The sequence below is a fragment of the Crocodylus siamensis genome, chromosome 2 (genome assembly GCF_052110815.1).
Source record: "Crocodylus siamensis isolate JL-2025a chromosome 2, ASM5211081v1, whole genome shotgun sequence".
In the NCBI taxonomy this organism is placed as follows: domain Eukaryota; kingdom Metazoa; phylum Chordata; order Crocodylia; family Crocodylidae; genus Crocodylus; species Crocodylus siamensis.
In genome coordinates this window covers 67129593-67156239 of record NC_143396.1, presented here as the reverse complement: position 1 = coordinate 67156239, position 26647 = coordinate 67129593, and the positions used below count along the sequence as shown (strand labels likewise).

Sequence of the window (26647 nt, the reverse complement as noted above, 5' to 3'; positions counted from 1 at the left end):
GTGGACCGAGAAGTGGATTGGAAGTGCTTCTAGTCCACTTCCAGGGCTGCTGCCGAGTGCACTGGGGACCCCCTGCGTTCCTGGGGGACGCTCCATCCACCACAGCAGCTTGGCATTCATGAGCCGCCTGGTACCTTGAGGTATGTAGAAAAAAATGTTTAAAGCTGTTTCTGTCCAAATCATTGGATCTTTCTGAATCGATTTGGAGGCTTCCAATTTGATTCAGATAGATTAAAGGGTCTCCTGATTCGATTCTGATTTGGCGATTCGGCCACTGAATCAGGACAAATCTCTGTTGAATCAAATCAGCGACTGAAGCTTTGCACAGCCCTAGTAAGCAGGAACTTGAGATACTGTTTATAGTAGTTTAGAGAGGGTTTTCACCGAGTCATTTTTTTTCTTTTTTTTTTTTTAGAATACAGAATATTTTCATAAATATTGTTGGAGCCCTTAATGTAACCAACACAGCAGGTTCTTAAGAATTCAAATGTGAGGTTTCACTCAGATGATCTTATGCTCTAAAAATAAGTTTGTAGGGCCTCCCAAGCTTACCCTAGAATAATATTTTTTAGCTGCAGCTTGATCTTGTTGCATGCCTAGGCCATACTGGAGACATCTAGCAAAGTAGAAAGTAGCCATAGCAACACCTTTGGCTATGTATACAGGAAGGCAGTCTGTTATCTTTGCTAACAGATCAATGTTATCATTTTCTGCAACCCTGTTATGGAAATTATAACATAAGGTTAAAGGTGGGTATTTCGTACATCCATAGAAATCAGCTATATGAACAGTAAAGGATGTGTTGACACAAAATACATGCATTGATCAACGTCACTAGTTGGGTACTCTGTGGACAGTGCTATGGACTTGCATCCTTTCCTGTGACAATACTGCAAACCAGAACAGGGTGAAATTTACCCACAGACTTCAGCATACTGAGCAAAGATATTCTATTATGATAAATTTTATTATTATTTAAAAAAATGATCAGAATACTTAAATATTGAGCAAATATACAATTGCTTTGGTCACTTTCACCGTAATTGTGCTAACTGCAAGACAGCATTTTTTTCCATGCTTATCATACATTTCCATTCAAATACTGTTAGTTTATTGAAATTCAGATATTTGAATGAACAGCAATGCTTTTTATTTTTGTAAGAGTTCTAAGTCCTTAACAAGTTATTATTAAACCCCAATTATTTGAAAGTCTAGGGGGGAATATCTAAAAATTTTATGTAGAGGACTTGTGGCCATTTCATAGATTTCATAGACATTAGGGCTGGAAGGGACCTTGGAAGATCGAGTCCAGCCCCCACCCGAAGGGCAGGAAGTCAGCTGGGGTCATAGGATGCCAGCAAGATAAGCAGCCAATTTACTCTTGAAGGTGTTCAATGTAGGTGCTTGAACCACCTCCCGATGGCAGGCTGTTCCAGACCTTGGGGGCTTGGACAGTAAAGAAATTCTTCCTTATGTCCAGCCTGAAAAAGTCTTGCAGCAGTTTATAACCATTTACCTCGTCATCCCTTGGGGTGCTCTGGTGAACAAACGTTCCCCCAGATACTGGTGGTCACCCCTGATAAACTTATAGGTGGCCATCAGATAACCCCTGAGCCTGCGCTTTTCCAGGCTAAAGAGCACTCTATGGGCTTCTCCAAGGAATACTGGCAGTGTTTACTGAAGTTCAGTTATGCATGGTTTGCTAGTGCATTTTAAAGAGACCATAATAATTTGAAATTTTTTTTAAAAATATTTTTTTAAAACCTCAAACTTCTGATACAAGCTTTCTGAATACTATGGCCCACAATACCTCTATTTATTTAAATCATTTTTTGGTTACTGTATTTTTAAAGCTCTGATGCTGATGAAGGTTTTTTGAATAGTAACACATTGAACACAACTCTTTCCTTCCTTCAGTGTATGCATATTTGCCTGCTACCTCTTCAATTTCAGGACTGCTGTTACGGGTAACACCCCTTCTGAGGGGCCTAGGAACGAGCATGAATATAATCTTACCCAGGGTATGACAGTGATGTCAAACTGTAAGTCTGGAAGTGCAACTGAACATTACCAAGAGTGAACCAGCTATCTGTAATATGCTGTAATATGCATCAAATGCATGAATTGAATAGATTGAAATGAGAAAATGCAAAACCACTTTTTATCTGCTATCGAGAATTCCATGTTTTCCCTTCACTGAATTAGGTATCAATTGTGTCTTTAAACCAGAGAAACTGGTTTCACAATTAAGTGCACATAGCTTAAGGCATAGTCAAAGAACACTTGTTGGTAAATTTGATTGTCTTGAGCATAGCTCTGCATGTTAGTGCTGGCTAACTAAATCACTTACATGTGTCAATGGTAATGCTTTTCCACCCTAATATCACCACCTTTAGAAAATACCAATAGCACAGTCCAAAAAAGTGGTGACTCATTAAAACTAAAACTCAGATGAAGTAACAACAATTTGTTCCATGCCTCTTTATACTTAACATCTCCTGAAAAGAGAAACAAAAGCACATATTTTGCCTTCTTTTTCAAAGCATAATAGGATGTGGATGAAACTAATAAAGAGAAAGATGCTTTAAATCATCATAAGCAAGTAAAATATTACATAGGTCATAGAATTATAAAGAAATAGGTGTGGCAGAGACCTCTATATGTTATTGAGTCCAATTCCCAAGGTCACTAAGAGTATCTTGCTGAAGAAGGTACCATGGTGATAGGGTTAAATTACATAAAAAAGCAAGACATGACACAAGGCTACAAAGCATCCAACTCAAATTTCAAACAGGGCCTAGTTCTGACCATTAGTAGGCACCTCACCATGTCATGGCCACAAATATGATTGAAAATACAAGTGTGCTCCTATTTTGGTAACATGCAAGAATGCAAGGAGGTAATTTGCCATATTTCTTACATAAATGCTCCAGATTTCCAGGCAATTTGTCTGTGCTATATTGGGAGCTGAAAAGTAGCAGGTCTTCATGAAAGAAGTGCTTCAAAGTGGCATATAGGTAGGTAGAAAAGCACAGCCATGTGAGCAAAAAGATACTGTTGTTTGATATGACAATTGTTTGAGCCGTGGACAGACTTCAGGCCCAAGGACAACTACAATGTCAATATAATGGGGCTGCTTTAAGCACACTGACAGTACAGTTGACTGTAGAAATTGTCGCTTCTAACTGTGATAGAGTTTTGCTGCTGCTTGGTGCAAATGTGACGACTACTGACAAGGCACAATCTTTATTTGTCAGAATAATTTGTCATACCAGAGCATTTAGAGGACAGTAACCCCAGTTGATATGGCTGGTTGATTCATACTGTGAATGGCTAGTGCTCTATGAGCGGAAAAAAACAGAAGTTCAGCCTGAAGCAAGAAGCATTATTTTTAGGTCCAAATGTGAAAATTCGTCTGACTAAACATCTCAGTTCTGGGATGGTCAGAAATGAATCTGAGCTCCAATTTTTTTGATAATCTCCGACACAGGTAATCATCCTCAGCAGCAGTGTCTCCTTTACAGTTATATATTGTTAATGGTTCTTTATACCCAGTGCAGAAGAAGCATATTAACACTTGAAGGATGAGGAGCTTTGTATACAGCTTGTATACAAGGTCATTTTACCTTTTTTGTCTTCAGAAACTGAAAGAGCTGCCTGATAGGTAGAATCTTTAGTTGGCTTTACCAGCACACACATTTTGTGGTTTACACCTGGTTGCCTAGCTTCTGCAGAACTGGGACCAACTTAATTTTCAATGTCTTATTCTAGTTTTCACCAACTGTGTAAACAAACCAGCAGTCAGTCACCTCAGCCCTGGGCTCAGTTAGAAAGCATTACTGATCCTAAGCCATAGTAGTCTGTCAAATGATTTACTTGTATGTTGTCAGGTTTTTATAGAAAAACCTAGTTAATTTTCTTGAATGGAGAGAACTGGAATTTACTTCAACATAATGGTGTACTATCCCATAACATCATTTAGTCTTACAAATGCCAGGTTGTAAAGTGCTGGGCTCCATGCAAACTCTAAAACTGCCTATTCTTGGGGAAAGTGGAAGGGATAGCATGATGCTGCTTACAAAAAAAGATGCAAGTAAAGAGAATGAGGAGGTGTAACAGATCTGTAGGCCAAGAAAGAAACAAAGCTTCCTCTAAAGGAACCTGCCAGAGGAAGAATAAAAAGCCAGTGGTGGTTCTTTCCATTTTCTTAGAAAAAATAACCCTAATGTGAAAGTGGTGGTCATACTTTGTTGATGGGTAAACAGATGGCTGCCTGGTGTACCTGATGGATCTGACAGAATGGGGCCACTTGAAAATGGCTGATTGGAAATTGAAAGTGGAAAGTTGCTTGTCTCTTCTGAATAGAAACCAGAATAATATGATTCTTCAAATGCTTCAACCCAAAAGAAAATTCCGTATGAAGCTGAAACTGAGAGAAAAGAGAGGTGGTTGTTTTATTTATCATCTGTTTATCATATTTTTGTTCAAAATCTTCATTAATGATTTGGATGGTGGAACTTGAGTGCAGGCTTAGCAGATGACATCAAGTTGGGTGGAGGTGCAAACACTCTGGAGCATAGGGTTAGGATCTGGAATAACCTGGATAGGCTGCAAAAATGGTCTGCAACTAATCATATGAAATTCAACAAGGATAAATGCAAAGTCCTCCATTTGGGAAGGAATAAGTGTATGCACAAATACAAACTAGGGAGTGACTTGCTAGGTTACAGTACTACAGAGTACTGGCGATTACAGTAGAGTATAAGCTGAACATGAGCAAACAGTGAGCTTGTGTTGCAGAAAAAGGCCAAGAACATACTGGATTGTAGTTTCATAGTTTCATAGTAGCTAGAGTCGGAAGGGACCTAGGTAGATCATCTAGTCCGACCCCCTGCCTTAGCAGGAAAGAGCACCGGGGTCAGATGACCCCGGCAAGGTGCTCATCTAACTTCCTTTTAAAAATCCCCAGGCTAGGAGCCTGCACCACTTCCCCTGGAAGCTGGTTCCAGGCCCTAGCCGCCCTGACTGTGAAGTAGCGCCTCCTAATATCTAATCTAAACTTACCCTCCGCCAGTTTGTGACCGTTATTCCTGGTCACTCCTGGCAGCGCACGGGGGAACAGGGACTCCCCCAATACCTGCTGATCCCCCCGACCAGTTTGTAGCAGGCCACAAGGTCCCCCCTTAACCTTCTCTTGTGGAGGCTAAACAGGTTCAGGTCCCGTAGCCTATCCTCATAAGGCCTGCCCTGCTGACCCCTGATCATACGAGTGGCCCTCCTCTGAACTCTTTCCATATTGTCCACGTCCCTCTTGAAGTGTGGCGCCCAGAACTGGACGCAGTACTCCAGCTGCGGCCTGACCAGTGCCGCATAGAGGGGGAGGATCACCTCCCTGGACCTGCTCGAGATGCATCTGTGGATGCATGACAGGGTACGGTTGGCCTTCTTGACTGCCTCCCCACACTGCCGGCCCATGTTCATCGTGGAGTCAATGACGACTCCAAGATCCTTTTCCGTCTCCGTGCTGGCAAGAGGGGAGTTCCCCAACCTGTAAGTGTGGTGCCGGTTCTTCCTCCCCATGTGCAACACCTTGCACTTATCAGTGTTAAACCCCATCCTATTCTCATCCGCCCACCGTTGCAACCTGTCAAGGTCAGCTTGTACTAAGAGGATTGTCACATGCAAATCAAGGGAAGTGACTCGTCTGCCTTATTTAGCACTGGTGAGACCTCACCTGGAATACTGTGTCCAGTTTTGGGCCCTGCACTTTAAGAAGGATGTGGATAGATCAGAAAGAGTCCAGTGGAGAGCAACAAAAATAAGTAGAGGCCTGGGAAGCAAAACTGTAAACAAAGGCTTAAACAACTATGGTTATTTATTTGAGAAGAGAAGACTATGGGGGGAAATTTGACAACAGTCTTTAAATACCTAAGTGTGATTATAGAGAGCATGGAAGATGGGCTTTTCTCTGTGGCCCTAGAGAACAGGACAAGGAGCAAAGGCCTCTCTAACTGCATCAGGGGAAATTTAGTAGGAAGAACTTTCAGACTATGAAGGTGAAACAGGTTACAGACAGAAGCTATGGACTCTCCAGGAATATATTTATGTGTGAGTTGCATAAACCTGAATGATATTTACAAATGATTTAGTGCTGTTTTGTACTTTAGTCAATTCTTTCTTTCTCTCCTTCATTGTTCTGCTCACCTACCATATGCAGTTCTGCAAGCACACAGGCAAGACATGTAAAATGGAGATGATACAGACTGGATTTTTTTTAACACTGCAGCCTGCAAAATTAACAACATACCCTGTGCTAGATGTGCCATACAGTTTGGCTTCCCTCCCAACCACAATGTAGTTAACTTGGTGACATGGAAGATGTTTATTAACATCCAAAATTACTTGATATTCCATCCTTCATTTTTTCCCCCCTGTGATTATTTTTGCTTCATGTGGTCAGAAAAAACAGAATAGAGTTAAATGACTGAAGTCTTCATAATAATTGGCTCTTAATTTTGTTTCAGCTTTGTTGTTTACTTTCTATAGATCAAGTCTGGCAGTTATCAATTAATATCTTATATGTCTGTAGTAGGCAAGACTGACAAAAGTATTAAAAATTGTTAACTGAAATTAAGTTCACCTTTTGGCTGATGTGGCAGCTGTAGCATACATTTTTCTTTTGTAGTAATACTCAACGAGATGGCCTTGAGCATAGACATTGCCACGTTCTGCTGCTTCCTTCAGGCACTCCAAAGCAGCCTTTGTATTTTGATGTATGCCTTGTCCATGAAGATACATAACACCAAGTGCACCCTGTGACTCCAAACTTCCATTGCCACAAGCTTCTGAATGCCAGAAAAATGCCTACAAGAAGTACCACAAAGTTATTTTTAATGAGCTGAATGAATATTTTGTACTACTGCAGTAATTTTTGGGCATAACTATGCACTCACCAGCTATACTTTGCACATGGGTGTCAAACAGGCCAGAGTGGACTTGCACGCATCACATGATGCATGGTGCACTAGCCCCACATACAGGGCCTAGGACAGGGGTGAGCAAAATACAGCTCACAGGCTGGTTGTGGCCCGCAAGACCATTCTGTCAGGCCCACAGGGCACTTAAAAAAAAATTTCAAAAATTAAAATTTATCTGTCATTGGTTCCTGTCAAAAATGACAGAAACCAGGGGCAGTAGGACCCAAAGGAATCCTCGGCAGGCTCCTGCAACAGCAAGGCCCACAACAGGTGCCATATGCTTCTGGCCTAGGACCACATGGCTGCCCCGGCATGGGAAGCTTGGTGGGGGCGGGACAGGGAATGAGCTGGGGCAGAGTGCAGGGAAAAGCGGCTACTTGCTTGCCCCGTGGCCAGCACTCCCTGCTGCAGCTGCTTTGCAGCCTGTGCAGGGCTGTCCTGAGCAGGCTGCAGCAGGGAGTGCCAGCCATGGGGTAGGTGAGGAGCTGCTTTTCCCCGCAGTCCGCACCAGCTCCTTCCTTGCTGGCAAACGGGGTTGGGGCTGTGCACTGCCCCACACCTGTACTGTGGGCCTGGGGGGCACTGGGAGAGTGGGCACGGGAGCACAGGGCCCACACCAGTGTCCCAGGGCCAGTGCCAGCAGGGCCTAGAGCAGAGTAGGAGGGGTACAGGGTCCTGGCCGGTAGGGGCTCTATGGAGCCGAGCCAGATCCCTCTCCCCCCGCTGGTGCAGCCCATCCCAGCTCCACAGACCCCTGCCAGCCTGCGCCCTGCTCTGGGCCACACTGTTGCTGGCCCTGGGACACTGGTCCCAAGATGGTGACCAGGGGGCAGGGCTACCCATGTGGCCCTCAACAGCTTGCCAAAACTGGGTAAGTGGCCCTACACCAGAAATAATTGTCTGCCCCTGGCCTAAGATATGTGCCACATGCAGTGCTCTCTGCCCCCAGATGTTCCAAGACACGCAGCACTCTCCCCATCATGTGGCGCCATTGTGGGTTGGCTGGGGCAGGTGCCGTGTGCGACATGTATCCCAGAGCAACCACAACAGGTGCCATATGCCCTGGATCCAGCATTTGGCTGGGTGTGGGGGGGAGGCATTACCTTTTTCAGATCTTTTGGGTTTGTTGTAGAATAAAGCATTCCAAGGGTATTCTGAGCCTTTACACTTGCTTTTGGATTCCCATGGTCTGCAGCAATAAGCCAAAGTCTAAAGAAAAAAAATACAGGTGAAAGGGAAAGAAGGCAGGTGCAATAAATGATATCACCATTTAGTGTCTCGTATAAATCATAGGAAAAATTAAATAAGGTTACCTTTCTGCCTCTTCTGCTGAATGCTTAACACCATATCCTTCAAAATATGCTCTACCAAGATTGTATGCAGCAGCATATTTTAAGTGCCTTGCTTTGGGGGAGGTAGAGTTGATGATTTTCTCCATATATTCCACTCCCTTTTCCTTTTAAAAGATTTTAATACTTTCAGAGATAAAAAAGGACAAAACTGTGAAAGTGCGCAGGTCTATTAAGTTACCTGTACAATACTCAAAGACCTTATAGATTTAAAAATAAAACCCTAAACAGAAAGAAGCCTGGATGCAATCAATTAGGATGCTCTGCCTCTAATTCTCTCACATTTTCAGACACCTACCCTTCTTAAAAAATAAAGTTTTAATTTATGCACAATTTTTGTGAGAATGTTGACCTATTTGTCTAATAAATTATTCTGAGTGGGATGTCAGTTTCATAAGGATAATAAATACTATAACTCCTTGTTCTAGTTCAGTGGCTTTCAGCTCTCTTTCATTTGTGAACCCCTAAAAAAACTGGAATGGAGGTACAGACCTCGTTGGAAATTTTGAGGGGAGGTTATGAACCCCTCTGAATTGCAAACGTGGGTATTCACATGCTTTTGATTGATAACTCTTCTTTCGTGGACCCCTTAGACATAGTCTGCGGATGCTCAGGGGGTCCATGACCACACATTCAAAAACACTGATCTAGTTTATTGTGCTCAGTGAAGGGTGATGATTTCAAAATTAATGCTACTGTACTGTGCAGCTCACAAATTTTCTCAGCTACTGCTATTAGAAGTGCACCGATACATCAGTCCAATAATCAGATCAGCACCAATATCAGGAAAACTGTCTGCATCAGAAGTTGACCTGATATGGCCGATAATGTAGCCAATAAATACCCTGTGCATGCACGCAGCCACTGTGCAGCACGTAGGTGGCGAGGAACACAGCCTGGCAGCTTGGAGAACTGCGTGCAACTGGTAAGTCTGTTGTGGTGGTAGCGGAGGAGGGGAGGGAAGGGGTGTGGGAGGAGCAGATCAAGGCCCCCCGAGTAAGGGAGGGAGTGGGGCTGGGGCAGGCGCTGCCCAGCCAGGGCGGAACATAGGATGGAGCCATGGCTCACATAGGGGGGAGAGGCTCCCACTGCTGCACGCACACCGGGAGGACATAGGGTGGAGGGGGATGTGTGCCCCAGATCTGTGCGGGGCAAGGTGAGCTGCAGCTGTAGGTTGGGTTAGGGCTGAACCGGGCTCTTTCTGGTGGGGGCTGGGCAGGCTCCACTCTGGTGGCGGTAGGAAGAGGGGCTGGCGGGGGCTATGGCCAATACTGGGGGGGCTACAGTCCCTTCCTGGGACTGCTGTCACCCACCCCAAGCACAGCCTGGCCCAGCCCCTGCTCGGAAGAGCCGTCCCCTTCCCCCGCCCTCCCCACCAGACAAGCTGCAGCTCTGTCCTGTACACTGCCCAGGCTGGGCAGCACCTGCCCCAGCCCCAGCCGCACTCCCTTCTTCACTGCAGGGGCCTTAATGGGCCCCTCCATGCCCCTTCCTTTGATGGATGGCTGGACATGAAGCCCACAGTGTGGTGAAGCAGGGGTACCTGGGAAGTGGCAGCCTGGGGGGCAGGGCCGCTGCCACCAACCATTAATCCATGGTGCCATGCACCACTTTCCTGCACCCCATCCCCACCCAGTGTGTGGTGGTGGTGCAGGGAGCTTGCACGCAGTGGCTGCCCCCCACCATCTATACCCTCAGTGCTGTCGCTATGTGCTGGGGGGGGGGGGGGGGAGGGGTGCTGATGGCCGGCTGTATGTGAAGCCAGCAGCATGGAGAAGCAGAGATACTTGGGCGCAGGAAAACCGCATGGTGTGATGGATGGCAGCAGTGGCTCTGTCCCCCGTGCTGCTGCTTCATGGGTACCCCCGCTTCTCTGCTGCTGGTTTCATGTTTGGCAAGCCATCAGCAACCCCACCCTGCTCCCTGGCCAGCTAGCTGCAAAGTGTATACATGGGGGTGGTGGCTGGGTTCAAGCTCCCCATGCCGCCATCCTTGTGTCCGGCCTTCTGTCAGCACCCACCCCCACCCACCAAAAGGGGTACTTTGCTTTAAAAAAGTTTCATAGTTTCACAGTAGGTAGGGTCACAAGAGACCTAAGCAGATCATCAAGTCCAACCCCCTGTCATGGCAGAAAAGGATGCTGGGGTCAAATGATCCCGGCAAGGTGATTATCTAGCCTCCTTCTGAAGACCCCCAGGGTAGGGGTGAGCACCACCTCCCTTGGAAGTTGGTTTCAGATCCTAGCTGCCCTGACTGTGAAGTAGTGCCTCCTGATATCTAGCCTGAATCTACTCTCTGTCAACTTATGGCCATTGTTCCTTGTTACTCCCAGTAGTGCTCGAGGGAACAGGGACTCTCCCATTGCCTGCTGGTCTCCCTTGGCCAGTTTATAGATGGCCACCAGATCCCCCCTCAACCTTCTTTTGTGGAGGCTGAACAGGTTCAGGTCCCTTAGGCTTTCCTAGTAGGGCCTGCCCTGCTGTCCCCTGATCATGTGGGTGGCCCTCCTCTGGACCCTCTTGATGTTGTCCACATCCTTCCTGAAGTGCGGTGCCCAGAACTGGACGCAGCACTCCAACTGTGGCCTGACCAATGTCATATAGAGGGGGAGGATCACCTCCTTGAAAACCTCTGCCTTTAGTTTTTTCAGAGTTTGTTTTCTATGTTTGTTCAAGTGTGCCCAGTCTTTGAGCATTCCTGGCAATAGATGTACTGGGGTGGCAGGGTGAGCATAAGGCCTGGGATGGAGCTGTGGCTCATCCAGGAGGCACGGGGTGGGGCAGCTCTCACTGTTGCATTTACTCTGGGAGGGCATGGGAGGCGGCATGTGCCCCTCAGATCTGCATAGAGAGGGGCAGACTACAGCTGTGGGCTAGAGCCAGAACTGTGCCAGGCTTTTCCCAGCAGGGGCTGGGCTGGGTTGCGCTTGGGGCAGGCAGCAGCAGTGCTGGGAAGAGGCTATGAGGGGGGCTGCAGCTACCCTGAAATTCACCAAAGGCCCCCACCCAACCCTGCCTCCCAGTGCCACCACTGCCTGCCCCACCCCAAGTGCAAACCAGCCCAGGCCTTGATGGGAAGAGTTCAGTGCAGCCCTGGCCCAACCCACAGCTGCAGCCTGCCCCGCCCCACGCAGATCCAAGGCCCCAGCCCCTCCCCGTGCACTCCCGGAGTGTGTGCAGCAGCAGGAGTCGCACCCCCCAGATGAGCTGCAGTGCTGTCCTGAACCCCACCTTGGCTGGGCAGCACCTGCCCCAGCCCCAGCCTTTCACCGCAAGGGTCTTGATCTGTCCCACCATGTCCCTTCCCTCCCCCATCCACCACAACAGATTTACCAGCTACTTGCAGCTTTCCAACCTGCTAGGCTGTGCTCCTCATTGCCTATGTGCTGCACTCAGCTGTGCTCATGCACGGGGTGTTTATTGGCCACATCAGGCCAATTTCTGATACAGGCAGTTCTTTATATAATAAAGGGCTTAGTCCATCTTTCTGTCTGTTTGTAATGCTCCTGGAGCACTCTGATTGGTCAGTGAAACCAATCAGAGTGCAGAGTCCCACCATTATGGTGGTGACAGAGGGGACAGAGTGGGGGCAAAAGGGCTGGGAGATCTCCTTGTCTTAGTAGGGAACTCATGGACCTCCTGAATCTGAAAAGAGAAGCTTATAAGGGATGGAAGTTGGGAACTACCACTAAGGAGAATTACACAACACTGGCCCACACCTGTAGGGAGTGGACCAGAAAAGCCAAGGTGGAAACCAAACTAAAACTGGCTACACGAATCAAGGACAATAAAAAGTCCTTCAAATATGTGGGAAATCGGGGGGGGGGGGAAACAATGCAACATAGGACTGTTGTGGAATCAAGTGGGACAGCTGACAACCAACACCCAGGAGAAAGCTAATCTCCTCAACAATTACCTTGTGTCAGTTTTCCACCAGCCCAAGGGTGACAGGATGCAGGACTACCAGGGTAAGGACAATCACATGCCTATAACTGGTGAAGATCTTGTGATGGAACAGCTTGAGAAGCTGGACATCCACAAGTCAGCTGGCCCAGACGGAATGCACCCGAGTGCTACAAGAGTTGGCTGACATCACAGCATGACCAATGGCAAGGATATCTGAGAACTCATGGCACTCAGGAGAGGTTCCTGAAGATTGGAACAAGGCCAATGTGGTGCCTAGCTTCAAGAAAGGAAGATCCAGGGAACTACAGGCCAATCAGTTTGACCTCAATCCCTGGAAAGATCTTGGAAAAATTCATCAAAGAAACCATCAACAACAGGTTAACAGAAGACAACGTTCTGAGAGAGCGCCAATGGCTTCATTGCAAGTAGGTTTTGCCTGACCAACCTCATTTCCTTCTATGACTAGGTGACACATCACCTGGACAAAGGAGAAGAGGTTGATGTCATATATTTAGATATCAAAAAAGCCTTTGACTTAGTCTCCCATGATGTCCCCATGGTAAAATTGGGGAACTGCAGCCTCGACAACCTTATGGTCCGATGGCTGCAGAACTGGCTCTGTGGTCAGACCCAGAGAGCTGGTTGATGGAACCGAGTCAACATGGTGCATGGTGATCAGTGGCGTCCCCCAGGGCTCAGTACTTGGACCAGTACTCTTTAATATATTCATAAATGATTTGGATTCAGGTGTCAGCAGTGGGCTGGCTAAGTTTGCAGACAACACCAAATTATAGGGAAGTACGGTCACGCTAGAGGACAAGTTGGCAATTCAGGCCAACCTGGACTGGCTCATAAGGTGGGTGAATCAAAACCCAATGACATTCAACACAGAGAAATGCAAGGTGCTCCACCTCAGGAGAAAAAACCCACGTCATACTCATAGGCTCGGTAGTGTAACACTCACTAGCATCATGACTGAAAGAGACTTGGGGGTCATGATTGACCACAAGATGAATATGGGCCCCCGATGTGATGCTGCAGCTGGCAAAGCAAATAAAACTCTGGCATCTTGAGCAAGACCCAAGAAGTCATCCTCCCGCTTTACTCAACCTTGGTGAGACCACAGCTGAAGTACTGCATCCAATTCTTGGCTCCACACTTGAGAAAGTATATGGAGAAGCTTGAGAGAGTTCAGAGGAGAGCCACGCGCATGATTAGAGGTCAAGAGAACAGGCCTTATGAGAGGCTGATAGGTATGGGACTCCTCAGCCTGGAGAAGCGATAGCTCAGGGGTGACTTGGTGGCAGCCTGTAAGTATATAAGGGGTGTGCAACAGGATCTGGGAGAACATCTATTCACCAGGGTACCTGAAGGGAAGACGAGGTCTAATGGTCACTGGAACTGCTGGAAGACTGTTTTAAACTGGACATAAGGAAAAACTTCTTTACTGTCCAAGTCTCCAGAGTCTGGAATAGACTCCCTCCAGAAGTGGTACAAGCACCTACTCTGGATACCTTTAGGAAATGCTTGGATGCTTATTTTGCTGGAGTGATCTGAGAGGTCATCCCATTAGTTATGCTACTGTTCCCTAAAGATCATACACTCATCGCAGTAGTGACTGACTGATCTTGTGTGCCTCTACTGTGATTAGTACAATGAAGTCCTGATTCCAAGAACCCTTGATATCCATTGGAAATGGGCCTTCATATCATCGCAATGGCAATAATATAACTGTACTCAAACTAGGAAACTGCAAAGTTCTATTTGATATTAGCACCAGAAAAATTGTCAGCTTCTTCCTATCAGTGTTCTGAATTTATTGTCTCTTGTTGGCAATGTGGTTGGCTTTCTTCACAAATGTAAATCTCCTTTTCTAGCTCACTGTAGGAAAAAAATCCCAGTATTCCCATGTTCAGGGAACAACTGAAGTAAATTACTTTGAGGTAGCACTAATGCATGTTCCCTTACTAAAACCAACACTTATTCTCATGGAAAACCTCAAGGATTTATGAAACATGGTTAAAAAGTAAGAGGTTTCAATTTTAACATGAATTAAATATAAGAATGCAACTGTGAAAAGCAGAAAAGCATTTTGTTTCATTTAGCAAAAGAAATATTGACATACTAAATGGCAAATCTCCATCATTTGCACTGTTATCCATTAAATTTCATTTAAAGACATTAATCAATAAACCCTATCATCAGAAAAATTAGCATTAGAGATACCACTCATAATACAATTTGACCCTCTTTTATTTATGGAACTTCACAGAAATATTCAAAGGCATCAAATTACATCTTTGGGGAACAATAGCATAACTAATGGGATGCCTAATTGAGGGCGGAAGGTGCAAAAATAGTAGCTGCCAGTCAGATCTGCACCCCAGTCGCCAGGCATATAGTTAGTGTAGGTAGCTAAAACTCAGGAGTTAGACTTATACTTAAGTCCCCTGCTTAATTAGTGCCCTGGGCAAAGGGAAGTTCACTAGGGGGTTGCCTGGAAACTCTCTCACTTTCCTTCACTGTAAGCTTAGTGAGTGGAAGCAAGAAAAAGGGAACCTTTCAGGACCAGGGAGCAGTGAACAGAATAATTTACAGGTGAATTTGTTAGGGAAGGCCTGCTTGGATAAAGGGGCAGTGTAACAGGGGCTCAGGCAGAACCCCTGTTACTAGGGAAACCCAGGACACGGGTAAATAGGAGACCCGGGACACAGCAGTAGGGGGTCTGGCACACTGGGAAATGATGAGGGTGATTATGGCCACCACTACATGTAAAAGGTAGAGCCAGAGACCAAGCAGTCACCCTCAGGGCACTGGAGAGGAAGAGAGTGGTTTGACACGGGGCTGACAGAGCGACAGAAGACACTGTGAGCAGGGGCACGGGAGGCTGACGTCAGACTGGTGAGGTGGGGGATACTTGGGGCAGTAGATGGCAGGTGGCTGGCAAGATCCCTGAGAATTTGGGAATGCTACCCTGGAGAAAGACCCCAGAGACAACCGGCTCCCAATCAGAATGGCAGAGAGGCAGCCGCAATTGGGAGAAGATCAATACAAAAGCTGCAATCAGCCAAGCAGCTGAACAGCCACTTCCACATTTATGAGGCAATTAGCGCTGTCTGCTACACTGTATTAACTCCAATAAAGACAGGCACTTGGTAGAGCCAATACCTGGGTGGTCTGGTACTTCTCACCCCCTCCCCTCAGGGATTAACATCCTATCTTTTACCATCTCCTTAGTTGTGGCACCTGAGTCCTGAAGGGAAAAGGAGCGGGTAGTTGACAACCACCTACAGGCAAGAAGAGAGAGGTGGCAGATTAAAAGTCCCAGAGAAATGGTTAGAGGACATCACAATGTCAGAGCCACTGGCACTGCCAGCTCTTTCCCTTTTTGCACCTGTGAAGTCGCTGTATGGGCAGGACCACTCACTGTCGAGGCTTCCACCCAGGTCCTGGTTTGGCACTGTGGAGACTGCAGCTTGCAGGTTCCTGCCAGTGACAGCCAGGTGGGGGACTGCCTGAGATGTAAGCAGTGCCTCCTGGTGGTGTCCCTCAGGGAGCAGACAAGAGAGCTACAGGAGGAGATGGCAAACCTCGAAAGCATCTTCAGCCACAAGGATTTCATTGATTCAAGCTGGAGGAGACCTCTAGGACTCCAGAGGAAGGCCTTCCAGAGGCAGTGCTAGAGAAGGAAAAGGACATAGACTCCTAAGAAGGTGGATGCCAGGCATCCCCAAGTTTGGGAGGATTGAGACCAGGGGTGACCCTGAGCAGATCAAAAGTGACTACAGGGCTCTGGGTGCAATGGTGAAGGCCACAGGGGCTCAGGTGGTGTTCTCATCGATCCTTCTGGTCAAGACGGAGTTGGGCAGGAGCAACTGCATCCTGCAGATCAATGCATGGCTGTGCAAACAGTGTTGCCTGCAGGGCTTTGGCTTCTTTGTTCCAAGAAGGATTGCTAGGAAGAGATGGGATCCACTAGAAAAAGAAAAAGAAGAGCATCTTTGCAGACAAGCTGACTAACCTACTGAGGAGGGCTTTAAACTAGGTTCACCGTGGGATGGAGATCAGCTAGTTACCTCAGGTGTCTGTACACGAATGCACAGAGCCTGGGAAACAAGAAGGAAGAATTGAAAGTCCTCAGATAGTCCCAGAACAATGATGTGATTGGAACAAGAGACTTAGTGGAACAGCTCACATGACTGGAGCACTGTTATAGGTAAGTACAAACTGTTCAAGAAGGACAGGCAGAGGCGAAGAGGAGGAGCTGCACTTTATGTAAGAGAGCCATATGATTGCTCAGAGCTGCAATATAAAACTGGAGACAGGCCTGCTGAAAGTCTCTGGGTTCCATCAGAAAGGAAAGCAACAAGGGTGATGTTGTGGTAGGGGTTCCCAACCCCTTTTAGGTAGGCTATAGACCAGGGATTCCCAACCTTATTAGATTGTAGACTGGCAGACTGTGGACCAGAAGTAACTGTGAACCAGTCCACAGACTGGAAGTAACTGTGCACTAGGAAACTGAGGACCGGCAAACTGCAGTCCAGAAGTGACCGTTCATGGCCGGGGGGTTGGGAACCTCTGCTATAAACCACCAGACCAGGAGGATGAGGTGGATGAGGTTTTCTTCAAACAACTAATGAAAGTTTCTCAATTATAGGCCATGGTTTTCATGGGGGACTTCTATCACCCTTACATCTGATGGGAGATCAATACAGCAGTGTGCAGGTAATCCAGGAAGTTTTGGGGGAGTATTGATGATAACTTCCTGGTACAAATTTGGAGAGACCAACTAGGGACCATGCTCTTTTTAATCTGCTGCTCACAAACATGGAAGAAGTGGTGGGAAAGGTAGCAGGGGATGGCAAATTGGGCAGCAGTGACCACGAGATTACCAAGTTCAGGATCTTCAAGGAAGGAGAGGGGGAGAGTAAGAACCCTGGACTTCAGAAAAGCAGACTTTGACTAACTCAGAGAACTGATGGGCAAGTTGCCTGGGAGGCCAATCTGAAGGGAAAAGGAGTCCAGGAGAGCTGGTTGTATTTTAAAGAAACCTTAGGGCACAGGAACAAACCATCCCAATGTGCAGAAAGACTAGCAAGTACGGCAGAAGACCAGCTTGGCTTAGCAGGGAACTCTTCAGTGAGCTAAAACACGAAATGATGCTTACAAGTGGAAACTTGGACAAATGACTAGGGAGGCCTATAAAAGTATTGCTGGGATGAAATTAGGAAGGCCAAACTCTAACTGAAGTTGCAACTAGCAAGGGATGTTAAGGGTAACAAGAAGGGTTTCTACAAGTATGTCAGCAACAAGAGGAAGATGAGAGAAAGTGTGGGTCTCTTACTTGAATGGGACAGGTAGCCTAGTGACAGAGGATGCAGGAAAGGGTGAAGTGCTCAATACCTTTTTCACCTTGGTCTTCACATGCAAGGTCTGCTCCCAGACTACTGCACCTGGCAGCACAGTTTAGGAAGGAGGTGCTCAGCCAATGGTGGTGAAAGAACAGGTTAGGGATTATTTAGAAAAGCTGGACATATACAAGTCCATGGGTCTGGGTGGAATGTACTCAAGGGTGCTGAGGGAGTTGGATGATGTGACTGCAGAGCCATTGGCTATCATCTTTGAAAACTCATAGCTATGACAGGTCCCAGATGATTGGAAAAGGGCAAACATAGTGCCCATATTTAAAAAAGGGGAAAAAGGGAGGATCCAAGGAACTATAGACCAGTCAGCCTCACCTCAGTCCCTGGAAAAATTATGAAACAGATCATCAAAGAATCCATTTCTAAGCACTTCAAGGAGAAGAAGGTGATTAGAAACAGTCAGCATGGATTCACAAAGGGTAAGTCATGCCTGACCAACCTAATGAGTCTTCTGTGATGAGATGACTGGCTCTGTGAATGCAGGAAGAGCAGTGGATGTGATATACCTTTACTTCAGCAAGGCTTTTGATACAGTTTTCCACAATATTCTCACAAGCAAGCTATGGGACTACAGGCTGGATGAGTAAAGTGGATAGAAAAGATGAGTGAAGTGGATAGAAAACTGACTGGGTCATCAGGCTCAGAGGCTAATTATCAATTGTTCTCTGTTTAATTGGCAGCTGATCTTAAGTGGAGTGTCCCAGGGGTAAGTCCTGGAGCCATTTTTCTTCAATACCTTCATCAACAACATGGAAGATAGGATGGAATTCACCCTTAGCAAGTTTGGAGTACACTAGAGGGTAGGGTTAGGATTCAGAGAAACCTCGACAAACTGAAGGACTGAACCAGAAGAAATCTCATGAAGTCCAACAAAGACAAGTGCAAAGTCCTGCACTTAGGACAGAACAATCCCATGCATTAGTACAGGTTGGGGGCTGACTGGCTAAGTAGCAGCTCTGCAGGAAAGGATGTAGGGTTACACAATAAGCTGAAAATGAGCCAATAGTGTGCCCTTGTTACCAAGAAGGCTAACACTGGCCTGTATTAGCAGGAGCATTTTCAGCAGCTGGAGAGAAATGATGGTCAGACCACATCTGGAGTACTGTGTACAGTCTGGGGCCCCCCACTACAGAAAGGTTGTGGACAAATTGGAAAGAGTCCAGCAGACCTAATACATTGCTTTTTTCCCCTCTCAAAAACAATGTAATTATCTCTGTAATTTAAAAATATTACTGCTTTACAGAGGCAGAAGAAAGATTTATAGAATGGAATTAATTTTTGGTCAATGAATGGTCATAGAATGGAAATAATTTTTACTGATATTGTTTGTAGGATCTTAATTACTGATTGTCCTAAAATAGGTTTGCTTAAGATTGTGGGATAGTTTGAAACTCTGCAAATTGATGGTTTATTTTTAATGACACTAAATTCATTTAAATATAAATGAAAAATTCTGTTTGTTACGTTTTCAATGCACGAAACGTAAGTCAGGTGCTTTACAAATATGAAGACATGTTCTCTGTCCTTAACAGCTGCACTTGAAAGAGCCAGTGAATAAAAAAATGTTTTTTTCAAATGTATTAAGACCATTTTGTTGTAGGAAAAGATTCAAGACCATTTTAAATGGGCCTTTTAAACACATTAGTTGTCACTGTATGATGAGACAGTGCTCTACCTATATGCCATAAATTGCACTCTTGAGGCTTCTTTTTGACAATATGTCCTTCTTGTATTTTTTCTCAATAATGCTGAGAAATGTTTAATACAATTATTAAATAGTAGAAAGCTATTTAAGGGATCGTCTAGTAAAGTTTTAAGAAAAACTAAAAGCATGGAACTAGATAACAACTTACAGGGTCTTCTTTGGTCCCCAGTCCATCATAATACATCACACCAAGTTGATACATAGCTTGAAAATCTGTGTCTTTGATTTTTTCAAATTGTATGAATGCATCAGCATACCATCCCTGAAGAAGGCACAATAAGCAGAATAATCAAGTATTTAGAATTAAATAGCAGCGGAATTTAGCAGTATATAGCCATTTCAATTTTTTCAAATGTGAATATTTCCTTAGTAAAGAAGGAAAAAAATATTTTAGCAGAAGAAAGGCTGAAAGGAACACAAGAATGTATATCATAAAGAAGTCACTAAAATCAGCTTCCACAACTGAAATAGGGTAAGTCAAAAGTAGAAAATTATTTAATTAGAAGGGAATGCTTAAAACTTCTAAACAAGCTTTGTTAGTTAATATAAAAAACTGCATACAAATGACAATGATGACATAAGACTATGGTCATAGAAATAAATGGGTATTCTAACAATGCATGTTGTACCCAAAGATTGTTTAAAATCTAAGGGGCTACTACTATCTAAGCAAGACAGAAACATGCAGAAGATATTAGCTGATGTGTTCATTTCTTCCTAAGGCCTCAAATTATATACCTATACTTATTCAACAAAGCATGTAAAGCAAGCTATTTTATTCTGCTGCCCTTTGAGTTATCAATTACAGAGCTAAACTCACGGTTAATTTTAAACACATGCTCATGTGCTTCAATAACAAAAACAACTTATGCAAGGACTTATGTGCATGCTAAAATGGTTTGCTGAAGTATAACAGCAGGAGTTGACAACCTTTGGCTTGCAGGCTCAATTTAGCCCATGAGCCACTGGATCTGGCATATAGTGCCATTGGATCTGGCCTATGCAATCAGGGGAAACCTTGGCCACAGAAGGCTTTACCTGTGCCATGGCTGGGTGACAGGGAGAAGTGACAGAAGTAGCAGTGGCCAGGTCCTAGTGCTGGCTTTCCTTGGACCCAAGATGGGTCATTCTGGCCTTCTCTCTGGAAAGGCTGCCAACTGTTATTGTATGGCATAAGGCAGCATCTTGCAGAGATGACACTAACTCTGCATGTGATTGCTCTGGAAGTCAGCACTATACAAAGGCCAACATGATCTACACTGAAGTAACTAGCCCACATGTAGCACCATGCTACTGCCGTAAGAGTCTTTCTGGTTCTGGAGCCAGCATGTCCAGAACTACTGTGGAAAATCTCTACGTGGTGCTACCTTGCACCACAGACATACCCTATAGTAGAAAGAGGTAGTTAGCCATATTAGTTCCAAGTCAGGCAAAAGTCAGGACAGGGTGGCATTCTAGAAACAGGTGCCATTGCCCTGTTTTTTGCTGGGCATGCCTTAAGAGTTGGATCTCTTCCCACATATCCACTGTATGACTTTATCTTCACTGACACAATGGTGTTTTTTTTGTTACACAAATACAACAACCAGGTAAGAGATACAAGGCACATGCAGCATTTACCAAGAGTACGCCAGTAATGTCAGCACTACCACAAAATTCAGATCACCCCTGCTCAGGGCTCACCTCATCTGTTTACCTTCACAGTAACATTAAAATGTCTTGTCTCCTCTGTTTTCTTTACCAATGAATAACTAAAAGGCAAGTAGCTGCTTGGACTTTGTTTGAACTTTTCAGAAAGAAAATATTTAAATGTCTACTTCAACGATGGAGGAAGAAAGCTATTTTAAAATACAAAGTAAACTTGTTATATATAAACTATTTCACTGAAGACCCTGGCATCCTGTTTTTAAAGAGTTGCTTAATTTATTAGAAATTGGAAAAGGCCCTAATGAAATAGAATAGCATACTAAAAAAAGGGTATTAATTATATTTCTTCTTAATTTTTAATTTTTTTTCAATCTTCCACTGTGACAACAGTATTAAGCATCAGGAATTTAGAACACAACAGCTGATCAACATTTGGTCAAACAGCCTTATGTAGCAAAATACGTACCCACCACCATCAAGCTAGATCTGTTTCTTGGAAATGGTCCCAATAAAACAGCTGTCCTGAGTAGGTGATTGTGGGCTGTTGCTGTTGAGGAGTTTTGAGGGGTTTTTTAATAATTGGAACTAACATTTTACATCTTCCCAGCATGTGTATCAGAAAAATAAAGGTGGAAGATGGAAGGCCCTTAAAACATTCCGTTTCATTTTAGTGAGCTGGATCACACGATGAATATGTAACAAGTACAACAGCACATAAAACTACAAAAATTTTAAGAACTCTTAAAAATCTTAACTAAATGTAAACTATAAAACCTCAAAGATGAACTTGAATGTGTCTAGAAGTGAAGATACAGTCAGAAACTGCTGTTAGGACTATATGCTAATACAGGGCTGTCCAACTTCTGACTGGCTGGGGGCAAAATGCCACACTGGCTACCCTGCATGGTGGACCCCTCAGTCTAACTGCACAGAGCCAGTACCCCCATGCTGTACGTCATCTGCAGGTCCTCCAAAATCCCTGGCTGCAGGATCCCTCAGCCCTGTGAGCTAGGCCACTGTCCTGTGTCTAGGGGCAGGAGCAGCAAATGGAAACTAAAGGTAAGAGCGGGAACCCAGCACCAGCAGCGGCAGGAGAGTTATGTGGAAGCAGAACCTGGACCAGGAGCCTGAGGGCTGCTGGGGGCTACCCTGGGGGACAGCACACAGCCTGTGGGCTGCCAGTTGGACAGCCCTACATTAATACACAACATGAGTATCTAACTTCTATATAGGCAGGAACAGACTGATTTTCTTGAAGGGCACAATCCCACTGAAATTAACATTTTTACCACTAAAAGGAAGACTGGCCCAGACAGCAAAAACTATGATAAAGGACATATACCTATCCTTAGTACAGTCGGTGAAACTCATGTCACTGTCTAAAGCAGGGGTTGACAACCCATGGAGCCATGTGGCGTATGCCCAGTGGCTTCAGCCTGTGGAACCATTTTGTCCAGCATGCAGATGTGGGTCTTTGGCAACAGTTATCTTCCTGTGCCACCATGGGGGAAAAGTTCTAGCTGCAGGTGAATCTCCCTGTGCTGCTATGGAGAAAAGTACTGGAAGCAGCTGAGGCCTAGCACCCACCCATCCACCCACTTCTGATCCAAACTGGGTCACTGGCCTGCAACCTAAAAAAGGTTGCTAACTGCTGGACTAGTGTGCCCAAAACATTCAGTTCAGATTAATAAATGTGCAACAGATAGATGGTATCTGTATGTTTAGATGTCCCCACTGTCTCCCTCTTTTTGATTTTTCATTGTTTCTTGTAGGGAATCATGCTTCATACAGTTACTAATCAATTTTTACTGCTTTTATGTTACTTTCTATATCCTCCCATGGAGCACTTTCTAGTGTTAATATTTCCCCTTGAGACTGTATTGAAAAATATCAGTTTAAAATGTTTTCTTAAAAAAAAAGAAAAAAACATTAAACTACAACCTCTTCAAAGTACAGCTGCCCCTTTAGGAAATATGCCAGGGGGTCTCCATCTTTTATCCTCTTTGCCAACAGCTCCTCTGCCTTCTTAAACAAAGCAGCATGGCTATACATTTCTGTCAAAATAAATTAATATAGTTTTTTTCAAAACAGGACAACTGGATTGCTATCATAAGTACATTCACAAACTGATGTTATAAAAGCTCCTTTTTTACTACCTGATAGATGCAGTTCTCTCTTTGTTGCATGTTCCAAAGACTCTGTTAAAATAGATCAATTTTATATAGAGGAGAAAAAAAAAATCTAAAGATCGTTACACTTTTGGAATGGTTTTGTTTGCCACTAAAACAGCTCTATGTATTTGTATGATTGGATTCTGATCGCAGTTGCAGTAGTACTATAAATACAAATAATAATTAATCTTATTAATATGCATGTTAATGTTAATGTTTTGTACAGTTCAATATCTAAGTTAAACAATAGACGTTATGAACTTAATAATGACACAATTATTTGAAAAACCTAAAGCCAAGTCGGGGAGTAGCAGCTAAAGCCCTGACCTTGCAAATATGTTGCATAACGCTCCACACAAGCACTAGTGTCTAGCTATGTATGATAACCTGCAGGATGGGGAGCTTAAATAGGCTTTTCCTACAATCAGTGATAAAAAAAACTTCCTGGGATTTGCATTAGTGGAAGGAGCTGGTTTCTTTCATACCCAGTGAACTAAGTTTGTCCAGGATTCAGAACACTGACAGGAAGCAAGAACTCCTGGGATAATACTTTCAGAATCTAATATCAGAGTTTTAGAAGTTGAAGTGTCCCTGGCAGTCAATGAGATTTAAACTCCTAAATTCCATTTCAAAAGGGATTTAGAACTGTATTCTCAAAGGTCTGTCAAAGGCATTAGCTGGATCAATGCTGCATCAATTGGAGTCAGCTGCCTATATTGCTTGAGCACTTCTAAATATCTTATTGGGTGCTTATAAACCTAAAGGCCAGATCTTCAGAAATATTTAGAGACCTTTCAAAAATGTATTCCTCATTTCCACTGCCCAATGATTGCCTATGAACCTGCCATGTGCTATGCCAGTTCAGTGGGCACCAACCTTTTTAGCTGGCATACCACAAATTAAGTGTTGCACAACGTTTCTGAGTGCTACTCTGATCCTCTTCCCCTGCTCCATCCACCACTCTGCTTTCTGCTCCCTGCCTGAACTGCTGCTCCGCTTCCTACTCCTTCTGATCTGCTTCTCTACTTTCTGCTTCCTTTGCTGTGCCCCCTGCTCCATCTGCTGGTCTGCCTTCTGCTCCTTGCCCTGTGCTCTGGCTGATCTTCTGCTCCCTGCCTTTTGCCCTCCTGCCCAACCTGCTGTTCTGCTCCCTGCCTGATCTGCTGCTCTGTTTTCAGCTCCCTGCCCTATGCCCCCTGCCTGAGCTGCTATTCTGCTTGTTGTTCCCTGTTCTGTGCTCCCAGCTTGATCTGCTGCTCCCCCCCCCCGTTCTGTGCCTCCTTGATTGGCTGCTCTGCCTTCTGCCCTGTGCTTCCCTTCGGGGCTGCTGCTCTGCTTTCTGCCCCCCTGCCCCGTGGCTCCCTGCCCCGGTCACTCGCAGAGGCGGCCCTGCCCCGCTCCTTGCCCGGGCCCCAGGTGCAGGCTCCCCCGCCGTCCGCCAGGCGTTACCTGGGCCCGGCCCCGCCTCCGCCCCCCCGCCGGGCCCGGCCGCCCTGCCCTCGGGCCTGAGCACGGCCTCGCTGCCGCCCCGGGGCAGCGCCTCCCGGGCCAGCCGCATGGCCGCGCAGCGCAGCGCGGAGAAGCGTAGCTCAGGGCCCTGCCGGCCGCGTCCTGTTGCCTGGTGACCATTGTGTCCGGCGCCCCCTGCCGGCCAGGCCCGGCCCAGGGCCCTCGGTCCCGCGTCCAGCCCGGCGCAGCACTGACAGCCTCTCCCGCAGCGCTCGGGCGCCGCCGGGGTGGCAGCGCCGCGGCCCCGCTCGTGGGGGCAGCGGGCGCCTGCACTGGAACCGCTCCCTAGCGCCGCCGCTTTCTGTCCCCCGGCTCTTTCCCTCCGGCCACGGCTGGAGCGGAGCCCTCTTCCTTGGCTGAGCAATCTGTTTCCATGGGAAAGGAGCGAGCCGGAGCCGCCTCTGCTTCCAGCTCCGGGTCCGGCGCGGCGCGGCGCGGATTTCGGCACCAGCTGCCTGCGTCGCCGGTGCGGGGAGCGGCGCTTCTTTTTACCAGCTCTTCGGGTGCTAATGTCCCCTGCCTGCTGCAGGACTGAGGACCACGTCTAGCAGCCAGCAGTAACGGACACACGCGCACATGCATATACCATGTATATATGTGTATATATTATGTATGTATGTAAAATCTGACAGTGTGTTGGAGCTATTGGAAAACATGTGTAACCCTCAAGTTTAACCATATAAATCTGCAAGCATTCCTCGTGTGTGTGTTGTTTTTCCTTAGCTCTGTAGTGAAAAAAAATGAAAAATGGGACCTGGCATTTTCCAAGAGGTGCTTCCAGTCTAAAAAGGTTGAGAACTATTGTATTATAATTATAGGCTTTTTTTTTAGAGTTGTATAATGATAATAAATACACAATCCTTTTCCTTTTTATAATCCTGCTTGAAAGTTACTCTTATCTTGTCTCTGATATATGTATGTATGTATATTATTCTTGTCATATATATGCATATATATATAAATCTGACAAGAATAGAAAGATATACAAATCTAATATATCTTTTCTATATCTATTACAAAAATTCTTGCAGATTTATATATCTAAATCTGAGGGTTACACATATTTTTCAATAGTTCTAACAGGTTGCTAAAAGCCATCTCCATTAACTTCAGTGGAAATTCCTCCAGAGTATGGTTCAACATACCTAAAATAACACAACCTTTACTTTTTAAAGGGATATTTTTAGAGTGTTACATTGAAGACATTTTTTAAAGTATGTGGAATGTGAAGACCATTCTATAAAAGCAAAGATCTGTTTCAGGAAGGACAGATAAACTGGGTGGCTGAAGGTGTGTGTCTGTGTGCATATGCATGTGCAGTGCTGTGATACAACTGTACTTGTTTTATGCCATTGCTTAAATACATTTACCTAAGCAGTAACAGAGTTTGTCACGTAGGCCCCAGTTAACTCCATCTTAAGTTGTAAGCTGTACATATGTTAAAGCAATTAATGGCTTCATAAAACAAAGAATAAGCCACAAAGTTATCCCACAAAAAATGAGTAATAACTTTGTGTCTGGTTCCTGTTACACCATTAATTGAGTGGTGGCTGGATACCTGCAGCTGAGGTGTCCCCATGGCCAGAAGGCCCATTAGCTGTGGGCTCCCAGGCTTGGGGTGCATGGTGCGCCCCTGTGGCTGGGAGTCCAAATCAGGTGATGGGGCTCCCACCTGCAGGAACACACAGTGCGCCCCTGCAGCTCACAGCCCCAGCAGTTGCCAAGGCTCCCAGCTATGGAAGCTCACTACTGGCTGATGCAGGGGGAGCCTGGAAGTATGGCAGTATGGTGGGATGGGATCTGATGCTCCATCACACCTCCTGCCATGCATGTGTGGCAAGGCAGGAAGTGTGATTGTGTGGATTATGCATCAGACCCTATTGTGCCTTTACCTGGTAGAAATCATAGACTCATAGAAAAGTAGGGCTGGAAGAGACTTCTAGAGGTCATCTAGTTCAGTG

The 26647-nt window shown here is 45.5% G+C and overlaps 1 protein-coding gene across 2 annotated transcripts in view; it reads right to left on the bottom strand.

The window, feature by feature from the left end:
• The window catches only part of LRP2BP (LRP2 binding protein), a 29145-nt gene extending 3796 nt beyond the window's left edge, over positions 1–25349 (bottom strand). Inside the window, exons 1-8 of one of the 2 annotated variants that reach the window (XM_090036093.1) lie at positions 24627–25349; positions 23163–23204; positions 22948–23060; positions 19508–19621; positions 8291–8433; positions 8081–8186; positions 6641–6864; positions 553–718 (exon numbers count right to left, since the gene is read on the bottom strand). In XM_090036093.1, coding sequence (XP_089892219.1) covers positions 553–718; positions 6641–6864; positions 8081–8186; positions 8291–8433; positions 19508–19621; positions 22948–23060; positions 23163–23204; positions 24627–24735 — 1017 coding nt within the window. In that variant the 5' untranslated portion in view covers positions 24736–25349. The remainder of the gene's footprint in view (positions 1–552; positions 719–6640; positions 6865–8080; positions 8187–8290; positions 8434–19507; positions 19622–22947; positions 23061–23162; positions 23205–24626) is intronic. The other variant, XM_090036094.1, reaches the window with a different exon arrangement.
• Positions 25350–26647: the final 1298 nt, after the last annotated feature.